At 39.8% G+C, this 24,866-nt stretch overlaps 2 protein-coding genes across 6 annotated transcripts in view; one reads left to right on the top strand and one right to left on the bottom strand.

The window, feature by feature from the left end:
* Positions 1 to 20,368, bottom strand: part of Glg1 (Golgi apparatus protein 1) — a 67,543-nt gene extending 47,175 nt beyond the window's left edge. The window contains exons 1-4 of the mRNA XM_076202273.1: positions 19,999 to 20,368; positions 17,075 to 17,113; positions 14,292 to 14,450; positions 7,833 to 8,059 (exon numbers count right to left, since the gene is read on the bottom strand). Of these exons, the coding sequence (XP_076058388.1) occupies positions 7,833 to 8,059; positions 14,292 to 14,450; positions 17,075 to 17,113; positions 19,999 to 20,292 (719 nt within the window). The 5' untranslated portion in view covers positions 20,293 to 20,368. The remainder of the gene's footprint in view (positions 1 to 7,832; positions 8,060 to 14,291; positions 14,451 to 17,074; positions 17,114 to 19,998) is intronic.
* The window catches only part of LOC143035331 (uncharacterized), a 34,586-nt gene continuing 30,069 nt past the window's right edge, over positions 20,350 to 24,866 (top strand). For 2 of the 5 annotated variants that reach the window (XM_076202276.1, XM_076202274.1), the window contains exon 1: positions 20,864 to 24,864. In XM_076202276.1, the coding sequence (XP_076058391.1) occupies positions 24,103 to 24,864 (762 nt within the window). In that variant the 5' untranslated portion in view covers positions 20,864 to 24,102. The other 3 variants (XM_076202279.1, XM_076202275.1, XM_076202280.1) reach the window with 3 other exon arrangements.

The following is a 24,866-nucleotide window of genomic DNA, read 5'->3' as shown; positions in this document are numbered from 1 at the left end:
AACATTCAAAGAGCCCAAATTGTGATATGGGGTTGGCTAACAGTAGCATAATAACATACATATACTAATGACTTTTTCCACCTTACAAGGGAGGTTGCCAAAGTCAAAGGCATATATCCACTCCCACCCATTTCATTTCCACATACTCCACTCCCTCCCCTCTTTTCTTGGCTCCTCCTGGATGACAGGTCATCCTTGCATCTTGCCCATTGCCCTGGGTCAGAAGCAATGCAGCAAAACACAGCACATCCATGCCAAGACTTCATTTAATCAGTGACCTCCCACTCTCAGTCCCCTCATGCAGAGAGAAGATGGAGAAATCCCTTCTGGTTGCATTGAAATATCATTCACACATACTCCCTCACCCCACCCCATTCCCCATCCACTCCCTTTCATGCATCACAGCATCATCCATACACAACCATTCTCTATTCACCCCTATCTTCTGTCTTCTCCCTTCCTCAAGAGACATTACCCTCTTTCCCAATGCCCCTTTTACCCCATCCATCCATCTCATCCTTGGTTGCCCCCTCATGTTCACTCCCTCTACCTCTGCCTTCCACACCTCTTTTACTAATCTTTCTTCACTTATTCTTTCCATGTGTCAGAACCATCCCAATACTCTTTCATCAACTCCATTTCCCAACTCCCCTTCTACCCGCATTCTTCTCCTCACCTTCTCGTTTCTTACTCTATCCAGCCTAGTAATCCCTACCATACTTCTCAGGCATTTCATTTCAAACACATTTAAACTATTCCTCTCTTATGTGCCATGTTTCTGCCCCATACAGTGCTGTCAGCACAATCACCCCTTCACATTTTCTGGAGAGAAAAGAGGACAGAGAATTGGCAAAAAAAAAAAAAAAAAAAAAAAATCTAAAATTAGTACAGGAAGATGAGCTGAAAGATACAAAGATAGGTCACTACAAGCATAGCTCCTTTCCCATACAATACAACAAGGTCCAACTAGGTAAATACATCTATCTTCTCCCTTACTCAACAGACATTACCCTCTTTCCCAATGCCCCTTTTACCCCATCCATCCATCTCATCCTAGGTCACCCCCTCATGTTCACTCCTTCCACACCTCTTTTACTAGTCTTTCTTCACTCATTCTTTCCATGTGTCCAAACCATCCCAATACTCTTTCATCCATCCTATCTCCCAACTCCCTTTCCACCCCAGTTCTCCTCCTCACCTCATTTTTTACTCTATCCAGCCTAGTAACCCCTATCATACTTCTCAGACACCATCCCAAATACCTGGAATAATTTAGATAAAGAAACAGTGTGTGCAAACACTATTCAAAATTTCAAGAAAAAACTTGATGCTGAAAGATATAAAGATGGGTCACCACGAGCATAGCTCCCTTCCCGTATAATAAAACTAAGTAAATACATTCAAATTCCTTCTCTCTTCCTCTCTTATGTTCCATGTTTCTGCCCCATACAGTGCTGTTGGTACGATCACTACTTCATACAATCTCCTCTTAGCATTCATTCCCAAATGTCTATTTCTCATTACATTTTTTAATCCAACAAGGCATTTACTTCTCTCAATCTACATTCTACCTCCACCTCCATTCCACCTTTTCCTGACACATTCACACCCAAGTATCTAAAACTATCCACTTCCTCCAGTCTCTCTCCCTTATACTCACTTCCAGTCTGCTGCCACTTTTACCCCTTGTACATCTCATCACCTTACTTTTACCCACATTTATCTTCAAATTCCTTCTTTCACAAACTTTCCCAAACTCTGTCGTTAACTTCCCCAATCCCTCCTCTGATCCTGCTACAAGCCCAGTGTCATCTGCAAACAACAGCTGGCTCACCTCCCACTTTTCTCCATTTTCTTTGACCATCTCCAATCCCTGACCCACCACCCTTGCATTTATCTCTCGCACCATCCCATCCATGTATAAATTGGACTGCCAGGGTGACATAACACATCCCTGACAAAGTCCCACCTTTACCTTGAACCACTCACTCTCTCCATTTCTAATCCTAACACACGCTCTACTACTCTCATAAAAACTCTTGACAGCTCCTATAAGCTTTCTTCCTATCCCATATATCTGTAATACCTCCCACAGCACCTTCCTGTCTACCCTATCATAAGCCTTTTCCAAATCCATAAAAGCCTAAAAAAAAACATCCTTCCCTTTTCCTAAAGCTTTCTAATATATGTCTTACCACAAAAATCTGATCTATGCAACCTCTACCTGTCCTAAACCCACACTGTTCCTCACCAATTACTCCCTCTGTTCCTCTCCTAATCCTCTCAATCAAGACCCTTCCATAAGCCTTCCCAACTACACTTAAGCTAATATCTCTGAAACTACTACACTTACACTTGTCCCCTTTTCCCTTGTAAAGTAAAACTATACAGGCACTCCTCCAGTCCTCCAGCACTTGACCATCTCTTAAACAAACATTAATAACCTCACCAGCCAGTCCACCATCACTGTACCTCCTTTTTTCAGATATTCTTCATGACATCCATCCAGACCAGGTGCCTTACCTGCTCTCATCATCTTAACAACTGCCTTCACTTCATCTGTCCTTATTTCTCCTCCATTTTCCTCACTCATCACTCTCATTTTCTTAGCACTTTCCACTGCAACTACCTTTCCCTCCCTATCCTACTTCACATTTAGCAACTCCCTAAAATACTCTGCCCATTTTCCTATTACTGCATTCTCTTCCATTATCATCTCTCCATCTGCACCTTTTACTTTTTCTTCTCTACTTGATTCACCTCCTCTTCCTCTCTTAATTTCTTTTCAAACATCTTTTTATTACTTTCAAATTTTTCTGTCATACTCTTACCCCATTTCACATCTGCTCTCCTCTTTGCCTCACTTATCTTATGCTTTACTTCTCTTTTCTCTGTACCTCTCATATGATTACTTCATACTATTTTCTAACCAATCTATGAAAGCTTGCTCTTCTTTTTTACAACCTTCTTGCTGTGTTTGTTTTACTATGCTGGATAGAATGAGAAACAAGGTGATGAGGAGAGCAGGCCTGGAAAGGGAGTTGGGAGTAGGGTTAATAAAAGTGTTGGGATGGTTTGGACACATGGAAAGAATGAGTGAAGAAAGATTAGTGAAAGAAGTGTGGATGGCAGAGGTGGATGGAGTTAACAGCACAGGGTGACCAAGGATGAGGTAGATGGATGGGGTAATAGGGGCATTGAGAAAGAGGGGGATGTTGAGAAAGGAGGGGAGAAGACAGAAGATAGGGGTGAGTGGAGAATAGTTGTATCTAGGTGATGCTGCAATGCATGGAAGTGTATGGGGGTAGCAGGGGTTAGGGAGTGGTTATGTGTGAATAATATTTTGATGCAGCCAGAAGGGATTTCTCCGTCTTCTCTCTGCATGAGGGGACAGAGAGGTGGAGGTTGCTGATTAAATGAAGTGGCCTTGCTGTGTCTTGCTGCATTGTTTCTGATCCAGGGCAATGGGCAAGATGCAGGGATTATCTGTCATCCAAGAGGAGCCAAGAAAAGAGGGAGGGAGGGAGGGGTGGTGAATGGGAGTGGAGTACAGGTAGTCATTGACTTACGACCTATGCGACTTACAACTGATCGACTTTGCGACCACGAGATAGTGCAATAACATTTGACATTTAATAGAGTAATAGAATTGCAATGTATGCCTGGCAGTGCAGTACAATTACTCCGCACGCCGCGAGACGTGAGTACGATAGTTTTGGCAGGCTGCTGGCAGCGTCAGCATCTCAGTCAGCTATATATTCTTTCATTTTGTTTGAAGTAAAATGTTTCCTAATTTTGCATTGCAATTTGTATTTTTGTATTTTTATATGTTTTGCAATTAATAAAATGTAACAGTAAAACTTGTTTTATGCCTATGCTAGTTTGTTGTCGATAACAATATGTTCGGTACAATACATAATCGAAAAGAATGTGTTTTGAAATATTTTTCCTAATTTTGCCTTGCATTTTGTATTTCTATATGTTTTGCAATTAATAAAATGTAACAGTAAAACTTTTTATGCCTAGTCTGTTTTCAATATTATTATGTTCAGTACAGCATTTTGTATTTTTATGTTTTGTGATTAATGAAATGTAACAAACTTTGTTTATGCCTAGTCTGTTGTCGATAACAATATTTTCGGTACAGTATGTAAACGAAAAGAATGTGTTTTGAAATAAAAAAATTCCTAATTTTGCCTTACAATGATTCTAATGTAACCAACAAAAAAGTATTCGTAGGTCAAAGATGACAAGACTTTATTCAGTATGCGTAGGCCTAGGCTACGTTTCCTAACGAAAATTATAAAAAAGTTAATGAATATTAAACAACGTAGCTCAAAGATAATAATATTCCATTTAATATGCATATGTTTCCTAAAGAAAGTCTGGTGGTAAAATAATAAAAAGGTTAAAAAACACAGTATTAAATATCATAGGTCAAAGATGATGGGTTTTTAATCAGTATGCTTAGGCCTAGGCTATGTTTCCCAAAGAAAATCAGATAAAATTATAAAAAAAGGTTAAAAAAATACTATACAACATAGTTCAAAGATGCTAAGATTATTTCAGTGTGCTAAATATAATATACAATGTATATGTACAACTTATACATGGATGGGGTAGTGCGAGAGGTAAATGCAAGGGTAGTGGGTCAGGGATTGGAGATGGTTAAAGAAAATGGAGAAAAGTGGGAGGTGAGCCAGTTGTTGTTTGCGGACGACACTGCGCTTGTGGCAGGATCGGAGGAGGGATTGAGGAAATTGGTGACAGAGTTTGGGAGAGTATGTGATAGAAGAAAGCTAAAGATAAATGTGGGTAAAAGTAAGGTGATGAGATGTACAAGGGGTGAAAGTGGCAGTAGACTGGAAGTGAGCATTAAGGGAGAGCAACTGGAGGAAGTGGATAGTTTTAGATACTTGGGTGCAAATGTGGCAGGAAAAGGTGGAGTGGAGGTGGAGGTAGAATGTAGATTGAGAGAAACGAATAAATACCTTGGTGGATTAAAGAGTGTAATGAGGAATAGACATTTGGGAATGGATGCGAAGAGGAGACTGTATGAAGGAGTGATTGTGCCAACAGCACTGTATGGGGCAGAAACATGGAACATAAGAGAGGAAGAGAGAAGGAGTTTGAATGTGTTTGAGATGAGGTGTCTGAGAAGTATGATGGGGGTTACTAGGCTAGACAGAGTGAGAAATGAGGAGGTGAGGAGGAGAACAGGGGTGGAAAGGGAGTTGGGAGATAGGGTTGATGAAAGAGTATTAGGATGGTTTGGACACATGGAAAGAATGAGTGAAGAAAGACTAGTAAAAGAGGTATGGAAGGCAGATGTGGAGGGAGTGAACATGAGGGGACGTCCTAGGATGAGGTGGATGGATGGGGTGAAGGGGGCTTTGGGGAAGAGGGGAATGTCTGTTGAGGAAGGACGGGAGAGGACAGAAGACAGGGGTGAGTGGAGAATGGTTGTATATGGATGATGTTGTGATGCATGAGGTGGAATGGGTGGGGGGGTTGGGGGGGTGAGGTAGTATGTGTGAGCAAATTTTGACGCAGCCCGAAGGGATTTCTCTCCGTCTTCTCCTTTTATGCATGGGGGGACGGAGAGGGGGGGTCGCCGATTTAATGAAGCAGCCTTGCTGTGGATGTGCTGTGTCTTGCGACACTGCTTCTGACCCAGGGCCATGGACAAGGTGCAGGGATGACCCGTCATCAAGGAGGTTCTAAGATAAGAGGGAGGGTGGAGGGGTGTGGAGTGTATTTAGGGATGGAATGGGTGGGAATGATTTTATGCCTTTTCCTTTTTGGCTACCTCCCTTGTAAGGGGGAAAAAGCCTTGGTATATGTATGTATATACATTAACAAAAATAGTATTTAAAGGGTAATATATATACAGTCGTACCTCGGTACTCGACCGCCTCTATACTCGACCAAATCGGTGCTCGACCAAAAAATTCGAGTAGAAAATGCATCGGACCTCGAACAGATTTTCGGTACTCGACTAGCTCGAACAGCGGGTAAGCGTCAGTTCGACTCAGACCGCCAGCGGAGTAAGACGTACGCAGTTTGTTCGAGTATTTCTTCCCAGATTTAAACTTTTTCGTGTTGCTCTAGCCCTTAATGGTAAGAACGGATTAAAATACTTTCCATTATTTCTTATGGGAAAATTGGTTTCGGTGTTCGAACAAATCGGTGCTCGACCACCTCCTCAGAATGGATTATGGTCAAGTACCGAGGTACGACTGTATATATATATATATATTATATATATATTATATATATATATCATATATATATATATATATATATATATATATATATATATATACAGATTGACCTCTCATTAACGGACATTAATTAGCTGTTTGCGGTGTTTTCACTGTGTTTTCGGTGTTTTTGGTGCCGTTGTTTAGTGCGTGCAATCACTATGCCACCCAAAAACCACTCCAAATCAACGGATTATTCACATCAACGGACACCGTTACCCCCCTTTTAGTCCATTGGAGGTAGTACTGTGTATATATATATATATATATATATTATATATATATATATATATATATATATATATATATATATATGTGTATATGAGGCCCCGCATGGAGAAGTGTCCCATGCGACACAATGGCCGTTTTTGAGTTACGCACATATAACACTATTTTGGCCCTTCTACTTCAATCCGAGCATGTCGGAAAGTACAAAACGTGCCTTTCGACCATATTGCAGGTCACGTTTTGTCCTTTCCGACATGCTTGGATTGAAGTAGAAGGGCCAAAATAGTGTTATATGTGTGTAACTCAAAACCGGCCATTTTGTCGCATGGGACACTTCTCCATGCTGGGCCTCATATATATAAAGGGTAATATATATTGTATATATATAAAGTCTGACTTGCGTCCAGATCGGCTTATGACCTGTCTGTTGGAACCGAACTCAGTCGTAAGTCGACGACTACCTGTATGTAGGAATGAAATGGGTGGGAGTGGATTTGTGCCCCCAACTTTGGCTACCTCCCTTGTAAGGTGAAAAAAGCTATCAGTATATGTATGTATTATCCAGCCCCATATCACAACTTGGGCTCTTTAGATTAATGTACTCTCTTCACTCCTGAGATCCAACTACACTCCCAAACTCAAACTTGCTCCTCCCTTTCAACTTATATGTATATAAAATCCATTTACCCTCTTTCCCTCCCTTTCTCTCATTCCTTATCTTTCTTTTCTTTTCCTTAGAGGGCTGGATCAACCAAAAAGTATAACCATAAAACAAGTTTGCAATTTGAAATCAGATTGAGAGTGATTCTTCCATATTACTTTATCAAGATTTTGCACGAGGGAACGGAGAAAGGGGGTCACCAATGAAATGAAGTGTCCTTGCTGTGGATGTGTTGTGTCCTGCTGCATTGCTTCTGACCTAGGGCAGTGGGCAAGAAGCAAGGAGGGAGGGGCGGTGAATGGGAATGGAGTGGGTGGGGATGAAATGGGTGGGAGTGGAACTATGTCTTTTGACTTTGGCTACTCCTTTGTAAGGGGGAAAAAAGCCCTTGGTATAAGTATGTTTGCATGTATGTGTATATACATGTGTGTGTGTGTGTGTGTGTATATATATATATGAATGGTAAGAATGGAAAGACACGATTGAGAACAAGAGACTTTATTCCTGACTGGTTTTGCCTCAAAGGCGAAACCGGTCAGGAATAAAGTCTCTTGTTCTCAATTGTGTCTTTCCATTCTTACCATTCATACACCTGTCATGATGTCACAATATATATATAAGAATAAAACATATGAACACAAGGCAGGTATTTACATCATACTCATGTCATAAACACCTACCTGAGGATTTGTTTCTGACACTGTGTTCCAAGGTTTCCTGCATGACTTGAGAGGCACTCAATGGTGGCACCCTGGGAGTGGGGAGCATTATAATTTAGGGGCTGCACACGCCCACAATTGAACTTTTCGATCTCTTCTCCGCAGTTTATGGTCAAGTCTTCCACCAAGCGGTAATCACTGAAAACCAAGGCTGCCAGACGTATGATGTATTGCTTACAGCGTTCATCCTGCCAGGGAGAAAGTCAGTTGTTGTCTATAGGTTATTCCATTGCAAATAAAAATCTCTAAAAATTCTATTTATTTATCAAAAGGCTTCTTTTTCCTTTAAATGGGAGGTAGCCAATCAAGCCAGATAACCACCCCAACCCATCCATCACCCAATTCCAATTCCTGGAGATGAACACTAAATTCTTACATTACATAACTATAATTATAAATCAAAGGTGTGTTCAGTGGTTGGGGGCAAGGAGCTCAGGCATATCTCTTCTAAAATTGGATTTGAAAAACTCATACATACATACATACACCAAGGGCTTTTTCCACCTTACAAGGGAAGTATCCAAAGTCAAAAGGCATAATTCCACTCACACCCATTTCATCCCCACCCACTCCACTCACATCCATCAGCCCTCCCTCTCTCCCTCCCTCTTTTCTTATCTCCTCCTGGATGACAGATCATCCCTACATCTTGCCCACTGCCCTAGGTCAGAAGCAATGCAACAAGAAACAGCACATGCACAGCAAGGCCACTTCATTTCATCAGTGACCCTCACTCTCTGCCCCCTCATACAAAAACCCAACAATGTAATATGTAAGATGCACTCTCAATCTGATTTTCAAATTACAAACATGTTCTATGGTTATTCTTTTTTGTTGATCCAGCCTTATAAGGAAAAGAAAAGATAGAGTGATAAGGAATGAGAGAAAGGGAGGAAAAGAGGGTAAATGAATTTTATAAGTTGAAAGGGAAGGGAAAGTTTGAGTTTGGGAGTGTAGTTGGGAGAGTCTTAGGAGTGAAGAGAGGATGAGGGAGAGAAGGTGTGGTTATACTAGTAAGTGAAGAGAAAGGTAAATATGTGGTGGACTGGAAGGTTTCTTCAAGGTTAATGTGGATGATGGAGAAACTGGGAAGGGAGATGTGGTTTTTGTAAGTGCATATGGGCATGGTAGTATGAGGGTTGTAGAGGAAAGGGAGGCTTTTTGGATAGATTTAATTGAGTGCATTGAGGGTTTAGGGGGAAATGTCAATGTAGTGGTATTGGGAGACCTTAATGCTAGGGTAGGAAATGAACCAAGAGATGGAGTAGTTGGAAAGTGTGGAGTTCCAGGAAAAAACCATAGTGGAGAGTTAATGGTGGAGATGTGTCTAGAAAGAAAGCTGATGATAGCAAATATAGTGTTTAGGAAGAAAGTCAAACATAGGTATACATGGGAGAGGGTGGTGGATGGAAAGGTGGTAGATAGGGCATTAATGGCCTACATAGTGGTAAAAGAGAATAGTAGGGAGAGTTTAGGATATGTGCTAAGGGGAAAGAGTGGGGGAATATCAGATCATTTTTTGTTGGAAGGTAAGTTGAGAGAGGAGGATAGATGGAGAATGAGGAAAAGGACAAAAGGTAGGGAGGTGCTTAGAGTGAACTATTTAAATGAGAAAGAGAAGGAGTACAAGAAGAAGCTGAGAGAGGAGTGGGAGGGAGTCAAGGATAGAGTAGAACTAGGAGTGGAGGAGGAATGGGGATGGTTCAAGGAGGGAGTCACAAGGTGTGAAAAGATAGTGTGTGGAATAAGGAAGATGGGAGGAAATAAAAGGAAGGGTAATGAGTGATGGGATGAGGAAGCATAGAAGGTTGTAGAAGAGAAGCAAGCATTCACAGATTGGTTACAAAATAGGGCAAGAGAATCATATGAGAGGTACAAAGAAAAGAGAAGTAAAGCATAAGATAAATGAGGCAAAGAGGAGAGCAGATGTGAAATGGGGTAAGAGTATGACAGAAAAATTTGAAAGTAATAAAAAGATGTTTTGGAAAGAAACTAAGAGAGGAAGAGGAGGTGAATCAAATAGAGAAGAAAAGGTAAAAGGTGTAGAAGGAGAGATAATAATGGATAAGAAGGCAGTAAGAGTAAGGTGGGGAGATTATTTTAGGGAGTTGCTAAATGTGAAGGAGGATAGGGGGGGAAGGTAGTTGCAGTGGGAAGTGCTAAGAAAATGACTGTGATGAATGAGGAAAATGGAGGAGAAATAAGGAAAGATGAAATTAAGGCAGTTGTTAGGATGATGAGATCAGGTAAGGCATCTGGGTTGGATGGGTGTCATGCAGAATGTCTAAAAAAAGGGAGGTACATATAAAGTAAAATTTTTGAAGTGAACTTTGTTTCTGCATTTGTGAATTATTGTGAGGCTTCATGATAAACTCTTAAATCCAGTTTTGTCCAAATCAAAGTATGTTGTGGGGTCGTGCTGAGTAATCAAAAGTTTGCTTTGCTTTCCCTTAGCTTAGCGTACCTACCATACAGTTGTGGAAGCTATGACTTTAGATATCTTGGTGGTGTCAATTCATTTTGTGCATACCCCAATGTAGTTTTTGCTGTTATATAGCTCTGTCTTTATACTGTCAGACCCAGCACTAAGCTGAAAACATCCTCATTTTCTCCCCCTCAAGCCTAAATGGCGAGTTCAACTCGGAAACAGAATAAGCTGTTTTTGTTGGGACAGCCCCTTGAAGCCCTCAGCCAGATACTCCTTCCAACAAATGTTCTATGGCGACACTTCTGTCATGGATCAAACAGCAAGGACAATTGAAAAGCCCAAGTTCCCATTGTCCTGCTGCAATCAATCATGAAAAAACTGGAAACCCTCATCGGGAAATATGAAGTCTGTAAGAAGGCGAAATAGCATCAATCTGAGTGGGACAAGGTCTCCGATGCCCTCCTCCAGGGACACTTGTCATCACTGTTTGACATTGCAGTTCCTGCCACTTCTTCCTCCACGATCCACCTCAACCAAGATAAGAACCTTCTCGATGACCAAAGGAGCCGGAGGAAAATGGTCATGAGTACTCTTGACAAGAACATGGCAAAAGAGTCCAGGAAACATGAGAGGTTGGCTGCTGAGAGAAGGAGACAAGAGAAGGGGTTGGTGGAGACTTCGGAGAGGGAAGAGGCAGCTGAGTTGGCGAGTGGAAGTTCCACCACACTTCTTCCTCCAACACCAACTCTCCTGCTCAGGGAAGTGCCACTGCTTCTGCTTCTCCGAAAAGGCTCAAGATCATGAAGGAGCTGGCAGCAGTGGCTCACAGGGTCAAGTTGACCTCTCGTGGAGCCCACCACGTCTCATCTGTCATCACTGCAGACCAGGGAATGCCGAGTCCATCCACCTCGTCCATTCGCTGACACCAGAAAGTGTTGCAGCAGGAGACAGCAGAAGCAGCTATCAAGGATTATCAAAACCAAGTACAGGAGCACAATACAGTTCTCATCCTTCATTGGGACAGGAAACTTTTGCCTAGATCAGAAAGTCAAGGTCATGTTGATTGCTTGGCCATTATTGTCACCAGTCTGTCCGTCGAAGAAGACAAGCTCCTGGTTATCCCTGCCTTGCCATCCAGTACTAGGGAAGCAATGGACAGCGAAGTCAATGAAACCATCAGACACTGGACGTTTGAAGACAGAGTTGGGGGTCTCTGCTTCGACACCACCACTTCAAACACAGCCATCCACCCTGGCTGTTGCACACTCCTCGAACAGAAGTTGGGTCGTCCATTGTTGAACTTAGTGTGCTGCCACCATGTCATGGAGCTCATCTTGGCCTTAGCCTTCAAGGCCACCTTAAGCAACGCTACGCCTGGCCCAGATGTTCAACTATTCAAACGGTTCCAAGAAAAAAGTGGCACACTCTCGTACATGCCAATGCTAAGATCATCAATGACCCTCAGTTGGCTGATCATGATGAATGGAAGAGGACAACCCTTGAGGCTCTTGCCAAGGCAGCTGAAATGACAAGAGATGATTATAGAGTTCGCGGAACTAAAGGCTAAGGCCATCAAGAGGGAGGTTCCTAACACCTTCTGCAAACCAGGAGCTCACAACCATGCAAGATGGATGGAGAAGACAATCTACGTGCTCAAGATCACGAAGTTCAAGGATGAGTTCAAACTCACGCTGAGGGAACTGCGTAGCCTCCAGAAGATAAATGTGTTCATCATCCTAATCTACAACTGTGCCTGGTTTAGACTACCTTGGCCGCAGACGCTCCTTTCAACGATCTCACTCTCTTCCAGGATCTCTACAATTGCAGAGACCTCAACTCAAAGATCTTGGAGGCCACGATGAAGACCTTCAAATGGCACTTTTGGTACTTGGGGACGGACCTCGTCAACCTTGCCTTGTTCAGTGACAAAGTCTTGATTGAGGAGATGGTGGAAGCTGGCCATTGACAAGGACCTCGACAAAAAGCAATGGATGGCAGCACCCCATGATCCTTCTTCGGTGATTTTGAGTGACCTTATCACCAAGGAGTCACTTTTCTCTTTCACAGCACAAAAGATGGATGCCTTGTTTCTCCAATCTTCTGTGCTCAGTTGGAAGGAAAAAGAGGCATACAACCAGGGTAAGAAGACTGTCCACCATCTGGCAGTGACCAATGATGCCGTGGAACGGGCGATCAAACTGATCACTGATTATTCCGAGATCCTCACAAAGGATGAGAGCGAATGACAAGCTCTCCTGCAAGCTGTTGAGCACCATCAATGGCTGAACCTGAACCCTCATCTCAGAAGAATATACAAATCATTTCAATCGTTATTTCAGCCAATTTCAGTTTTATTTTGAAGAAAATCCAGGAAATGTGTCATTCCTACCATTGTTCCTAAGTGTTCCTTGTATAGTATCAGAGTAATATTCCTCCCATATATTAATACACTGCTGTATGATGAAATGATCCTAGAATAGTTACTTACCTTACTTCAGAGCAAATAATTTTGTTTCTGTGGCATTTATAGTTGATGAGAATAAATAAGCTTGAGAAATGAACACTTGTATGGTCTTGAAAAATCAACTACCCTGTGTGACCCCTAAATCTTGAAAGATTCACATTAAATTTTTTGTGCTTGTTTTACTTGCTATTCCTCTCAATAATCCATGGGAGCTGTAAGAGATTTCAATTTTTTATTTTTTTTTACCCACTCTAACATACACACACACACACACATATATATATATATATATATATATATATATATATATATATATATATATATATATATATATATATATATATATATATAGTAAAATGGGACTGATTGACCCACTGTCAAAGAATGAGATAAGATGGACAGAAAATATGTACATTTCAACCACTACCTGTGGTCCTCTACAGCAGAATGACACAGTGTGGAGTGTGAGAATATATATAGCTAAGAGGGGTACATTTGGGGACAGGGAAAAGAGGGATGACTCAGGTTATATGCCCTTGATGAGGTTGGGGCGATGGTTAACTTGATTTCACTATCAGGACCACCCTAATATATATATACATATATATATATATATATATATATATACATTTATATATGTATATATATATATATGCATATATGTATGTATATATATATATATATATATGTTGAGACATTCTGACAGGTTGATGTAAGCGGAATAGGAAACACAGGAGTCTTAGTCTTGAGTTTATTCCTGACTAGTTTCGCATACCTGCGAAACTAGTCAGGAATAAACTCAAGACTAAGACTCCTGTGTTTCCTATTCCGCTTACATCATATATATATATATATATATATATATATATATATATATACATATACATAAATACATATACCAAGGCTTTTTCCCCCTTACCAGGGGGGTAGCCAAAAAGGACAAGGCACAAAAACATTCCCACCCATTTCATCCCCGAAAACACTCCACACCCCTCCACCCTCCCTCCCATCTTAGCACCTCCTAGATGACGGGTCATCCCTGCACCCTGTCCACTGCCCTGGGTCAGAAGCAGTGACGCAGGACACAGCACATCCACAGCAAGGCCGCTTCATTAAATCAGCGACCCCCCCTCTCCGTCCCCCCATATAAAGGAGAGGACGGGGAGAAAGCCCTTCGGGCTGCATCAAAATTTTTGCTCACACACACTACCTCACCCCCATTCCCCCGTCCAATCCACCTCATGCATCACAACATTTTCCATATACAACCATTCTCCATTCACCCGTCTTCTGTCCTCTCCCGTCCTTCCTCAACCAACATTCCCCTCTTCCCCCAAAGCCCCCTTCACCCCATCCATCCATCTCATCCTAGGACGTCCCCTCATGTTCACTCCCTCCACATCTGCCTTCCATACCTCCTTTACTAGTCTTTCTTCACTCATTCTTTCCATGTGTCCAAACCATCCTAATATATATATATATACCAGTATATGAGAGAGATAGAGAGAGAGAGAGAGAATTACCGTACATTGATCTGGTCCAAATAATCGGTGACACATGACACAAAGTGCCCGGAGGTCCCCGTTGCACACCCTGGCAAGTTACGAATCTCGGCTTCACACACGTCCTTTGCCAACTCATCAATTCTTCCATGTTGTGTGAGTTCCAATTTATAATTCCAAACAAGCTGTACATGGGAAAAAAAATAATAAAATTTATTCATAGGTTACCTGTGTCAGGATAATATATATATACATACACACACACACACACACACATATATATATATATATATATATACATATTTACAGAATAGAAAAGTACTTTATAAGTGATACTTACAAAATAACAATATTTTATATTTGCATAAAACATATTTATTTTCCTTTAGGTCAAGTCTAGCTTCAAAATACAATAAATCTTTGATGCTTGTAGGAGTTACTGAGCAAGGGCCTCAGCTAGAACTAATATCCCATTGGCATAAAATTAAATTATTCTCCCTACCCTGAAAATATCCACAAACTATAAAAATAAAATAACCTATAATAATAACTGTAGCCCTGATTTTCATTAAAGGAAATACCCAGCCCCAGTGTCTGGCAACAGTCCTAAGGCCCTTCTACAGAGTTCCCCAGGAAGAAACTATGGACCATTCTCTGTATTGTATTGGTGTAAGATTGTTTATATGTTACTGGCTAAAAGTAATAGGAGGGAGCAGTCACTGTTGTCAGCTCTCCATGTTTAAAAAATTGAAAAAAAAAAAAAAAAAAAAAAAAAAAAAAAAAAAAAAAAAATAATAATAATAATAATAATAATAATAATACTAATAATAATACTAATAATACAGGTAAAGTTGATGGAGATCTTAGGCCTAGTTCAGAGATCAAGCGCAAATCCCTCAGGGTTGCACCACATGGTAGAGATAAGGGGGTTGACTGGTTTGGAAAATGGTTAGCTCAACTGTTCACCTTACAGAACCACCACAGACAGGGACACATAATTGTTCCCAGAAAATGGTCTGTGCTGCAAAAATTATGGTGATACTATGCAAGAACATAATAAAAAATAATATTGTCAAATGAAATATATAAAAACCATACATTCTTAACAATTTACCTAAGGTAAAGACCCTATCCAAGCTGGTGTTTACTGTGCATCATCTGTACTAAAGGGGAGAGGGTTGGAGGGAGGGAGGGAGGAAGTCTGTCAGCTCATAAGATTGATGAGCCAGGTGTCAGAGCTAGTGCAGCACCAGACAATGAACAATAATCATCACGAACATTTGTTCAATTGACAAGAATGTATTATATGGTTTTTAATATATTTTATTCTACAATTATTATTATTTTTCATTATGTTCTTCCATATTTACATTTTCATGAGAAGAAAAGTGGCTGAAGGGTAAACCAAGATTTGCAATAAAACATCAGAGTGCAGGAAGTTATCATTATAATAGTAGGAAATGTGGGTCAAGGATTAGCTAAAAAAAAAAAAGAGGAAGAAATCATCAGTGTAGGAAAAAAATCATAACAAATGAACACATGGAAAGTGAAAAGATACCAGAACTGCATGATGTGCCTCCTTTTACTTTCTTAATTGATTTGCCTTTCTCTTCAGATATCATCACCTTCATTTGTTTTTGGTGTACTAGTGGTTTTTTGTTTGCTACACTTGTTAGGAATGATGACATCCAAAAGTAATCAACAAGTCTGTGTGAGTGCCTTGCCATCTGATGGCCAGCTACAAAGCATCATTGTGTAAACTATTCAAACACATAATTTTCAATGTGTGTTACATTTCTTTATTCACTTACATTACTAGACTGTAAAACCACATGTGCATATATACATACATATTCCAAGGGCTTTCCCCCCACTTCAAGGGAGGTAGCCAAAGTCAAAAGGCATAATTCCTCCCACCCATTCCACTCCCACTCACCACACCTCCCTTCCTCTCATCTTGGCTCCTCCTAGATAAAGGCTCATTCCTGTATCTTGCCCATCACCCTGGGTCAGAAACAATGCAGTAAGACGGAGCAAATCCATAGCAAGGCCACTTCATTTAATCAGCAATTCCCCCTCTCCATCCCCTCATGCAGAAATACTGAAGGTGGGGAGAAATTCCTTTGGGATGCATCAAAATATCATTCACACATAACCCCTCCCTAACCCCCCCATATCCTCCCACCCACTTCCTTCTATGCATCATCATCCATACACAACCCTCACTTACCACTACCTTCTTCCTTCCTTCCTCAACAGATATTCCCCTCTTTCCCAATGACCCTTTCTTCCAATCCATCTCATCCTTGGTCACCCCCTCATGTTCATTCTATCCACCTCTGCCTTCCACATTTCTTTTACTCATTCTTTCCATGTGTCCAAAGCATCCCAATACTCTTTCATCAATCCTATCTCCCATTTCCTTTTCTATCCCTGTTCTCCTCTTCATCTTCTTGTTTCTCACTTTATCTAACCTACCACACTTCTCAGACATTTCATCTAAAACACATTTAAACTCTTCCTAACTTATGTTCCATGTTTCTGTCCCCATACAATGTTGTTGGCATAATCACCCCTTCATACAATCTCCTCTTAGCATCCACTCCCAAATGTCTATTTCTCATCACACTTTTTAATCCCCCAAGGTACTTATTTGCTTCTCTCAATCTACAATCTACCTCCATTCCTCCCTTTCCTGCCTTACTGTGGCAGGAAAACCACAAGTAGCTATCTAAAATTATGAGCATGAAACCTAAAAGCATCAAGGGTTCATTGTACGAACAATACAAAGTTCCTGATTTATACTTACATGGTGACACTTTTTACTGATGTCTTCCCCATCATTAACCTGTAAAGAAAAGGAAAAATACAAAACTGTACAATTACTCATTCTTCTCAACCGAGATCAAAACGTGCTGCCACATCAGTTCTGTATAAAATTAACTTCCCTCTCACCTTGCATTTTGTTTCCTTTCTTCCTTCTATACCTCTCATCTGCTTTCCTAGTTCTACTCTGCAACCAATCCTCTTCTGCTCTTTTCTTTTCCATCACCACAACTTTCATTTCATCAACCCTTTAACTCTCCAATTCCCTCCTATCCTCCACATCCCTTCTTTCCATACTTTCTTTTTGCTACATATCCAGTTTTCCTCTACTCCTATTTCTCTGTTATCATTTATTAGCTCCCACACTTCCTCAGTTTCTCTTGCCAGTATCCTTTTCACCTCATCTGCTCAACTTCAGGAATTCTCTGTCTGTCTCTCTCCCTTTTCTTCCCCTTCCAATCTCAGTCTCCCTCTTACCAGATAATGATCTGACAATCAACTGCTCTTTCGCTTAACCTCACCTGACAGGGCCACCAATCAGGTAAATGAGACTCTGATGAGCACCCCAGTATGGAAGAGGGCACGCCAGCCAGATGTATAAATATGTGGTAAATAAAAACTGAAAACAAGGCTGATTCATGTACCATGCATTAAGTTGATTATATATTCTGGTGTTTTAGGGCTCAATAAAACATGCCCCATGGAGGAGTAAAGTCTAAATTTAAATTGGAGCAATGAAGAACGGCAATGTCATTGTCCTGAGGCACGAGTGGGTATACCAGTTACTATGGCAGGATGATCCTTTCTGAACTTTTGTGCACCATGGAACTTTTATTTGTACCTCCATGCATATACCAGCTGGTACCTTTCTTCGTGGATGTTTTGGAGGAGTTATGTCAGTGTAATTCCTCCAAGATGAACATATCTTTTATGTCTACTGGTACCTCATATTGGATGAATTATACTGATCCTTTGGTGCTCAGAAAATAAAGTCTTGGATAAATTATAAATCCTCAAAGATAAAATAAAATTGAAAATTCATGCCCACCAATTAAAATTTTATTCAAAATTTATTTGAAATAAAACCCCAGGAATGTCTACTATTCTATCATAATAAACTTTTCAAATACACTTTTTACAAATTCTTTCACATAATTTGATGGCTAAAATTTAGAATTCTTTATTGGAAGTGATACAATCTCATCGTGGATAATAGTAAATCCTTGGAAGAAGTATAATTCCTCCAATGTAAAATCAATGCACAATGCCCCTCTTTCCATCTAACTAACTTTTTTTTGGGGGAGGGCAACAATCAGGCATTCTAAATTTTTACCAAATTTCTTCCATATCTAAAACCCACCCAAAACCATGAAACATTTGATCCCAACCCTGATTTTGGGCTCTGTTCCTGTCTGTTTCAGTTCGTTCTTGCCTGATTCAGTCCATTCTGGCCTTTCTAGGTACCCCCGAAAGCTTGACACATATTATAAAACCTGTTTAAAATTGGGATTATCTAGTACTGTACATGCAATAACTAATATTTAAATTAGTCCTCCTTAGACCAGGAACACTAATATAATCTAGTTTTAAAAATAACAATTGTATGGGCTCCACTTCTTCATGAAGGAATTTCTTTGTATTCAGTACTCTTGCACAGAAAAAATTCCCCTCGACTGACCTCCAATCTCCAATAATTTTTATGTATCTCTTCATCTTCAGTCAAACTTGGATTTCATAGAGACCCCTACAGAGCAAACCAATGCTGTGTGTAAATAATATCTATAATCACATACATTACACAAATTAGAAAAGACGTCCATTGAGAACGATAGAGTAAATTTACTTTGTTCTATGGTAGTAAACTTTTGGAGATCTTGGTAAATTTTTAGAAGTGCACACCTACATGATATATTAATAGAAAATTAATTACTAATTTTGTAAATTATAATACATCAATGTAATATGCAATTTTCTTAGCAGAAACCAATAACAAAAAATAGCTAAAATCTATTTACTAATGAACAAAGTCGCAGCAGTTAAATGATGTGCCATATTTCTTATATGTACTGTGGTCGAAGAAATGAAATGATGATAAATTTGTCTACTCTAACCTATGTTTAGTAATATGGTACTTCAAATGATCATCTGGGTCATCACTGTCACCAATGTTGACGGCTTGATTATTATTGTATTTGGGCAATTAACAGACGACAGCAGAACCCCATGTTCTCTCATAAAGTCCAAGGAAGCCCTATTGTCTTTGTAACAGCATTTATTACTGTCACCTGGAGTTCGAGAACACCTGGTCTAAAACATGAAAGCCATTGTCTAACTGACAGTCACAATGACTGGACTGGACAGACCAACATCCGAACATGGCATCTGGACCTTATCCTAGCGACTTTGTTTATTAGTAGATTTGCCTGTAGCAAGTTTTTTTTTATTTCCACCAAGAAAATCGCATATTGCGTTCATGTATTATAATTTACAAAATATTTAATTTTCTATCACATAGGTATACACAACTAAAATAATAGAGATCCCTTCCTGAAGAGGCTGTTATAGATCCTACAATTAGTGCCTTAGATAACAATCTTCAGTTGGACAGGTGGGTGATCAGATCCAAGGTTAATTATAGGGAGGTATGGTTTGATGACATTTTGATATGGATTTATAATAGAATGTTGTATAAAAGAAATCTTGAGTTTTGTTCTTTATTCTACATAATTCATGAAGTCCACATTGAAACTTGGTCGACAGATAGGATCCCTACATGAAACGTAAGGCTCTTAATCATTCCCATACTTGAACTATTTACTAAAAAGGAAATACATACAGGTAAATTAGTGCAGATGAATATAAAATCAGTAAAATCCCGGCTAAGGGCAATTTTACTCATCAGCTCACCTTATAGTTTTGAAGGCATTCTAATATAGCAAAATTATTCTTAATATCAGGCTTACAAATACGTTGTATATCTGCAGTGCAAGCTTCTTCTTCAATTAGTCTGATAGCACCGCCCTTCGAGGTTCTTTTATCATCATGTTCATCGTTGTCTAGTTTGGAATTTCCCTTATTGCCGGTTCTAACTATACTTTCTGTTTTCGCCATTTCAGCACTAGTAGGAGAACACATTGATAATGTGACAATCACAATTGCAAACTTCAACTTCCATTGCATTATAAATTTTGATCGTTTCATCCTGCCTTTCCTTGTGTCACTTTCTCGTCCTTTTGACTACGTAAACAAACACTTAATCGCGCAGTGATTGCGTTATGGTACGACGGAGGATAAAAATAATAATCGACATTGCGGTAGAGTTTTAGGAGGAAAGAAATCCGACGATTCATATATATTTTGATACATTTATTCACGTACAATTATTTGTAGATATTTATAATTTTGCGTGTATATATTTGTCTTAGTAAATGCATTATAACTTTGACAAATTGACACCTGTATCTTGGTGTTTACGTGCTTGTGAGTGATAGAGTGGCTCATGCCGATCACGTACAATTTTCTTAGCAGCTCAAATGATATTGACTTTCAATCTTCAAACTTCCAGTTGTCTTTGAGGACATCTATTCCCAAATAAAATGTACAACATATTGAGAGGCATATACAATATATATATTGTATTGTGTACGTGTGGTAAACTGTGATCTTGAATCACGTGCTGGGCGCTTGACGAACAGCAATTGTACAGTATATTCAAAATATTCCGGATGCAAGTTCAGACTTTGTATAGTCGAATCTGAAAAACGAAGTGAACTCCCATACACTTGCATAGGGGAAAATTTACCTTGCATAATTTGATTGATTTAACATTTTCATTATATTTGTGTAGATCTAGAAAGTAAAAACAATACTGTATAGAGCACAATGAAGAAGAAATCATATATATTCTTACAATTGTTACTGTATTGTATGTTGCCACATTACAAGATGGTCATGAGGCAGACATTGCCAAACTGTTTGTGATGGTTAGGTCACAATTCATTATCCTGTTTTTCAGTTCAAGATCATAGCATCTCCAGTTGGATTAAGAGAAGATTGTCTCAAGATAACTTGAAGCATAATGATACTTGGGATACATACTACTTTGAAACTTTTTTTTTTTTATAATTTCATAGGCCTAGTTCAGATTCTCTTTGTCAAGCAACCTTCCTGTCAGGGCCACTCAACAACATCTAGCTCCAAATAAGCGACCCAGTTTATAACTACGTCATGCCTGCTAAAAGTAGTAACTACATGTTTTGTGGTTACCTTAGCTGATTGAACTGAGATTATTTCTTTTTAATATTAAGATGATGTTTAGGGATGGTGATGCTGGTTGGTACTGTATATATGTTTAGTAGTGTAGGGTATCTGTCTGTTAATGAATTGATTTAAAAGAAAAAGTTTCAGCCACCTGTGAAGATAAGGATTTCCAGTATAAAATAACTCGACTCTTTCATGCCTCTCATCATCATTTCATGTCATGAAATGTGGCCAGAGTGAAGAAATAAGTAGATATTGTGGGAGACCTGTTATAAAAAACATAATTAATGCTGGATCTAGTCTGCCTTCAAGAGCTTTCCTGTGATAGAGAAAGGTTTAGGTTAAAAGGTCTCAGGATAAGAAAGGTTGGATATGTTAGTTATTTGCATTGTCCAATGGCACTGTAGTGATTCGAGTAATGCTAGACCCTAACAAAGCCTGTGGCTGTGTTCCAAACAGGAGAGGCAATATCTAAAGTTGGACAGATGTTGGGCATTAATAGCAATGTCATGAGTGATACTCACCTGGTAACTCACCTGGTGGGGCCATATCCCCTGTCATCAGACCAAATAACTGCCATGGGGGGGAAATGGCCCAAGTCTCTACAGGGTACTCCAATCACATGGACAGGTATACAGGCAATAATTTTATATAATGTGGGATTGGTTTTGTGTTCCCTGGTATATGTCAGGTTGTATGTAGGTTTATAGTCTTGATTGGATTGACTGTGAGTTTCTCTAGATTGGCAAAGATGGGGAAGAACATGTACATTCTATTAGGTTGTTTGTAATATGTGAGAGTGGTCACTGGAGGTGACCATGGTGTAATCAGTAAGCATGCCTAGCCAGTAAGTGGGAAGTCCTGGGTTCAATTCCCAGGTGGTACCATCTTTGCAATGATGCTCTCTATCAAACATGGCTTGGTGAGTAGGATCCCAAACTTACATGGAACACACTCCTGGACTGGCCCTCATAGAGAGAGCCCAGGGAAGGGAGATGTGCGAGTGATCTCAGGAGGTAGCTATGATGTTATTGGTAAGCATGCCTATATGGCAAGTGAGAGGGCATGTGTTTAATTCATGGGCAGTGTCAACTTTGTATTGATGCTCCCAATCCAACACAAATACCATCTGTTTTATGAATCTGAAGTATGTTATAATCTTGAAGTCCCTGTGAGAGGGAAAATATTTTAGTATGGTATCATCCAGGCATTACACATCTCCATTTTGTTGACCATGACCTCTATTGACACTGGATGTTGTAAAGATACATAACATCAGAGTACCTGCAGATTGTTCATCTTTACAGGCCAATAGGGGGTGGGCTTATCTTAGCTTATTCTAAGGATGGATAATATTTATAAGGTTAGGTATAATAAAAAATGTCCTATTACCTTCATATTCATCTATAATATATAATTATCATTACTGTTAGTGCTGTTTATATTAACAAACTCATTTCTGGGATTGCTACTCATTACAAACCAATATGTGGGGTAGGTTATCTTTACATGGGCACTCTGGGGTTGCTGATCTTTACAACATCCTTGACATTTGTCAAGAGTTCAAATAAATTCAGTCTAGCTTTCAAATGTTTAGGTTTTCCAGATCTTTTGGTTTTATAGGTGAAAAGACATACTTTGTATATGGTTCTCACTTTTATTACCAACAAGTAATTCTATCATATTGATTTTATTTGATATGATTTGCATTATTCATAATATGTTAATTGGTAGCATATAAAGAATTGGGTTGCAGCAATTGAATAGTTACCAGTTAAAATATGCATTAAAACATCCACAAGGTAGGTAAAAATGTTGACAAGTCAAAATAGTTATAGACGGAACCAATGACAGGTACCTCTATGTGATGGTCCTGCAAGATGGACAGTGGAATAGTTCATTTTCAAAACTTGTCAATCCGTCACCACCATCAGGAGTTGCAACCCTAAGGAGCTGACATTCAGTCTCTAGGCAGGGCCCAAGATCTCTATCATCATACATATATCTTACACCTTTTCACACATGGAGAGATAAGGCAGGCAGTGACTACTCATCACTTTACAACCACTCTATTTATTTCTATCTTTTGCATTCTTTTTGCATTCAATATACTCTTCATTTCATCCATCCACCTCATCCTTGGTTGGGGATAGGTTTTCCATACCTGCTATGAATCCCATGTCAAAGTCTTGCAGCCCTCCTTATTCTACCTCCTACTTAAGAAGAGGGAGACAAGATCTCAAAATGGGATTGGAAAGCAGGTTGAAGGGAATCTAAATGCTACCTCACCACCTTCAAGTGGTGCTCCCTAAATTATGTTGAGAGTGAGGAAGTGACCAAGTCTGACAACATATTCAGTCACTGTTGTTCCCTCTAACTAACAACAACTTAATTCTTTCAACTAACAATCATGTCTTCTGGTAATGGTGGCACCAGTAGGTGGTGATCCATTGAAGCTCCTAGTTACCACCTACATTGCAGGCAGTGTGGACCTTACCCTGTATTAGGATATGAGGTGCTCTCTTCCAGAAAGATGAAGATGCCAGCACCTCAAAAATATATTTTCTTTGGTACTGAAACTCGCAAAGAAAAGTGAAATACTTCATCTTTCTGGCACAATGTCCCATAGCAATAACATGGTGAAGCGAACATGTGGTCACAACCCAAACATGCTCTAATGTATGTGCCAGTCAAGCAAATTTACCAGAGGCGAGAAACCAATGGGAGAGATGCTAACACTAGTAGGAGTGCATGAGCCATTACAGGACACTGTTGCCCACATTCCACTGTGATGATGTGCAGTTTGTAAACAAAGATATATTTCTGTGTACTCTGGTGTTTGTTGAGTTTTATTCAGTTGTTAACCCTCATTACAGCAAAATGAGTGGAAGTGAGAATGAACTAGAGGCTGGTGTGTCAGGCTACACCAGGAAACGCAGTAGAAATGAAGAAAAGTGGGAGAAAACTAAGGCTAAATATGCTAGGAATAAAGGTGAGGCTTACACCAGCTACACCACGAAGCAACAAGTTGCAGCTCGTGCTGTGGGACCAGCATGCAAATGTGGATGTTTTGATAAAGTAGGAATGGACAGTATAAATGAACTTTTCAATAAATTTTGGGAAATGGGTGATTTTAACCATCAAAACGCATACATTTCAAAGATGGTAACAAGTATGGAAGTGAAGCGTTGTCGTGTCAAACGTGATAGGACTAGTAGACAGAAACGCCGCATAGTTTATAAGGTGATAAACAACAACACTGTGCATAGTATTTGTAGAAATGCATTTTACAGCATACATGGTATTACAGAAAAACGTGTGCGAACTGCACTGGAAAAAGTAAGCTTGACAGGTATGACAGAACCTGACATGCGTGGTCGTACAATTCCAACAACAAAAATCACTCATGAGCAAAGGCAGTCAGTGATAAATCACATTGCTAGTGTACCTATAAGCCTTACCCACACTTCCCCACAGACAGCACTTCTCAATGGGAGTGGTATCAACAGTAATGT

The sequence above is a fragment of the Oratosquilla oratoria genome, chromosome 18, assembly GCF_046742065.1.
Source record: "Oratosquilla oratoria isolate Oo_2021 chromosome 18, ASM4674206v1, whole genome shotgun sequence".
Taxonomy (NCBI): domain Eukaryota; kingdom Metazoa; phylum Arthropoda; class Malacostraca; order Stomatopoda; family Squillidae; genus Oratosquilla; species Oratosquilla oratoria.
This window is presented reverse-complemented; position numbering and strand designations above follow the sequence as displayed.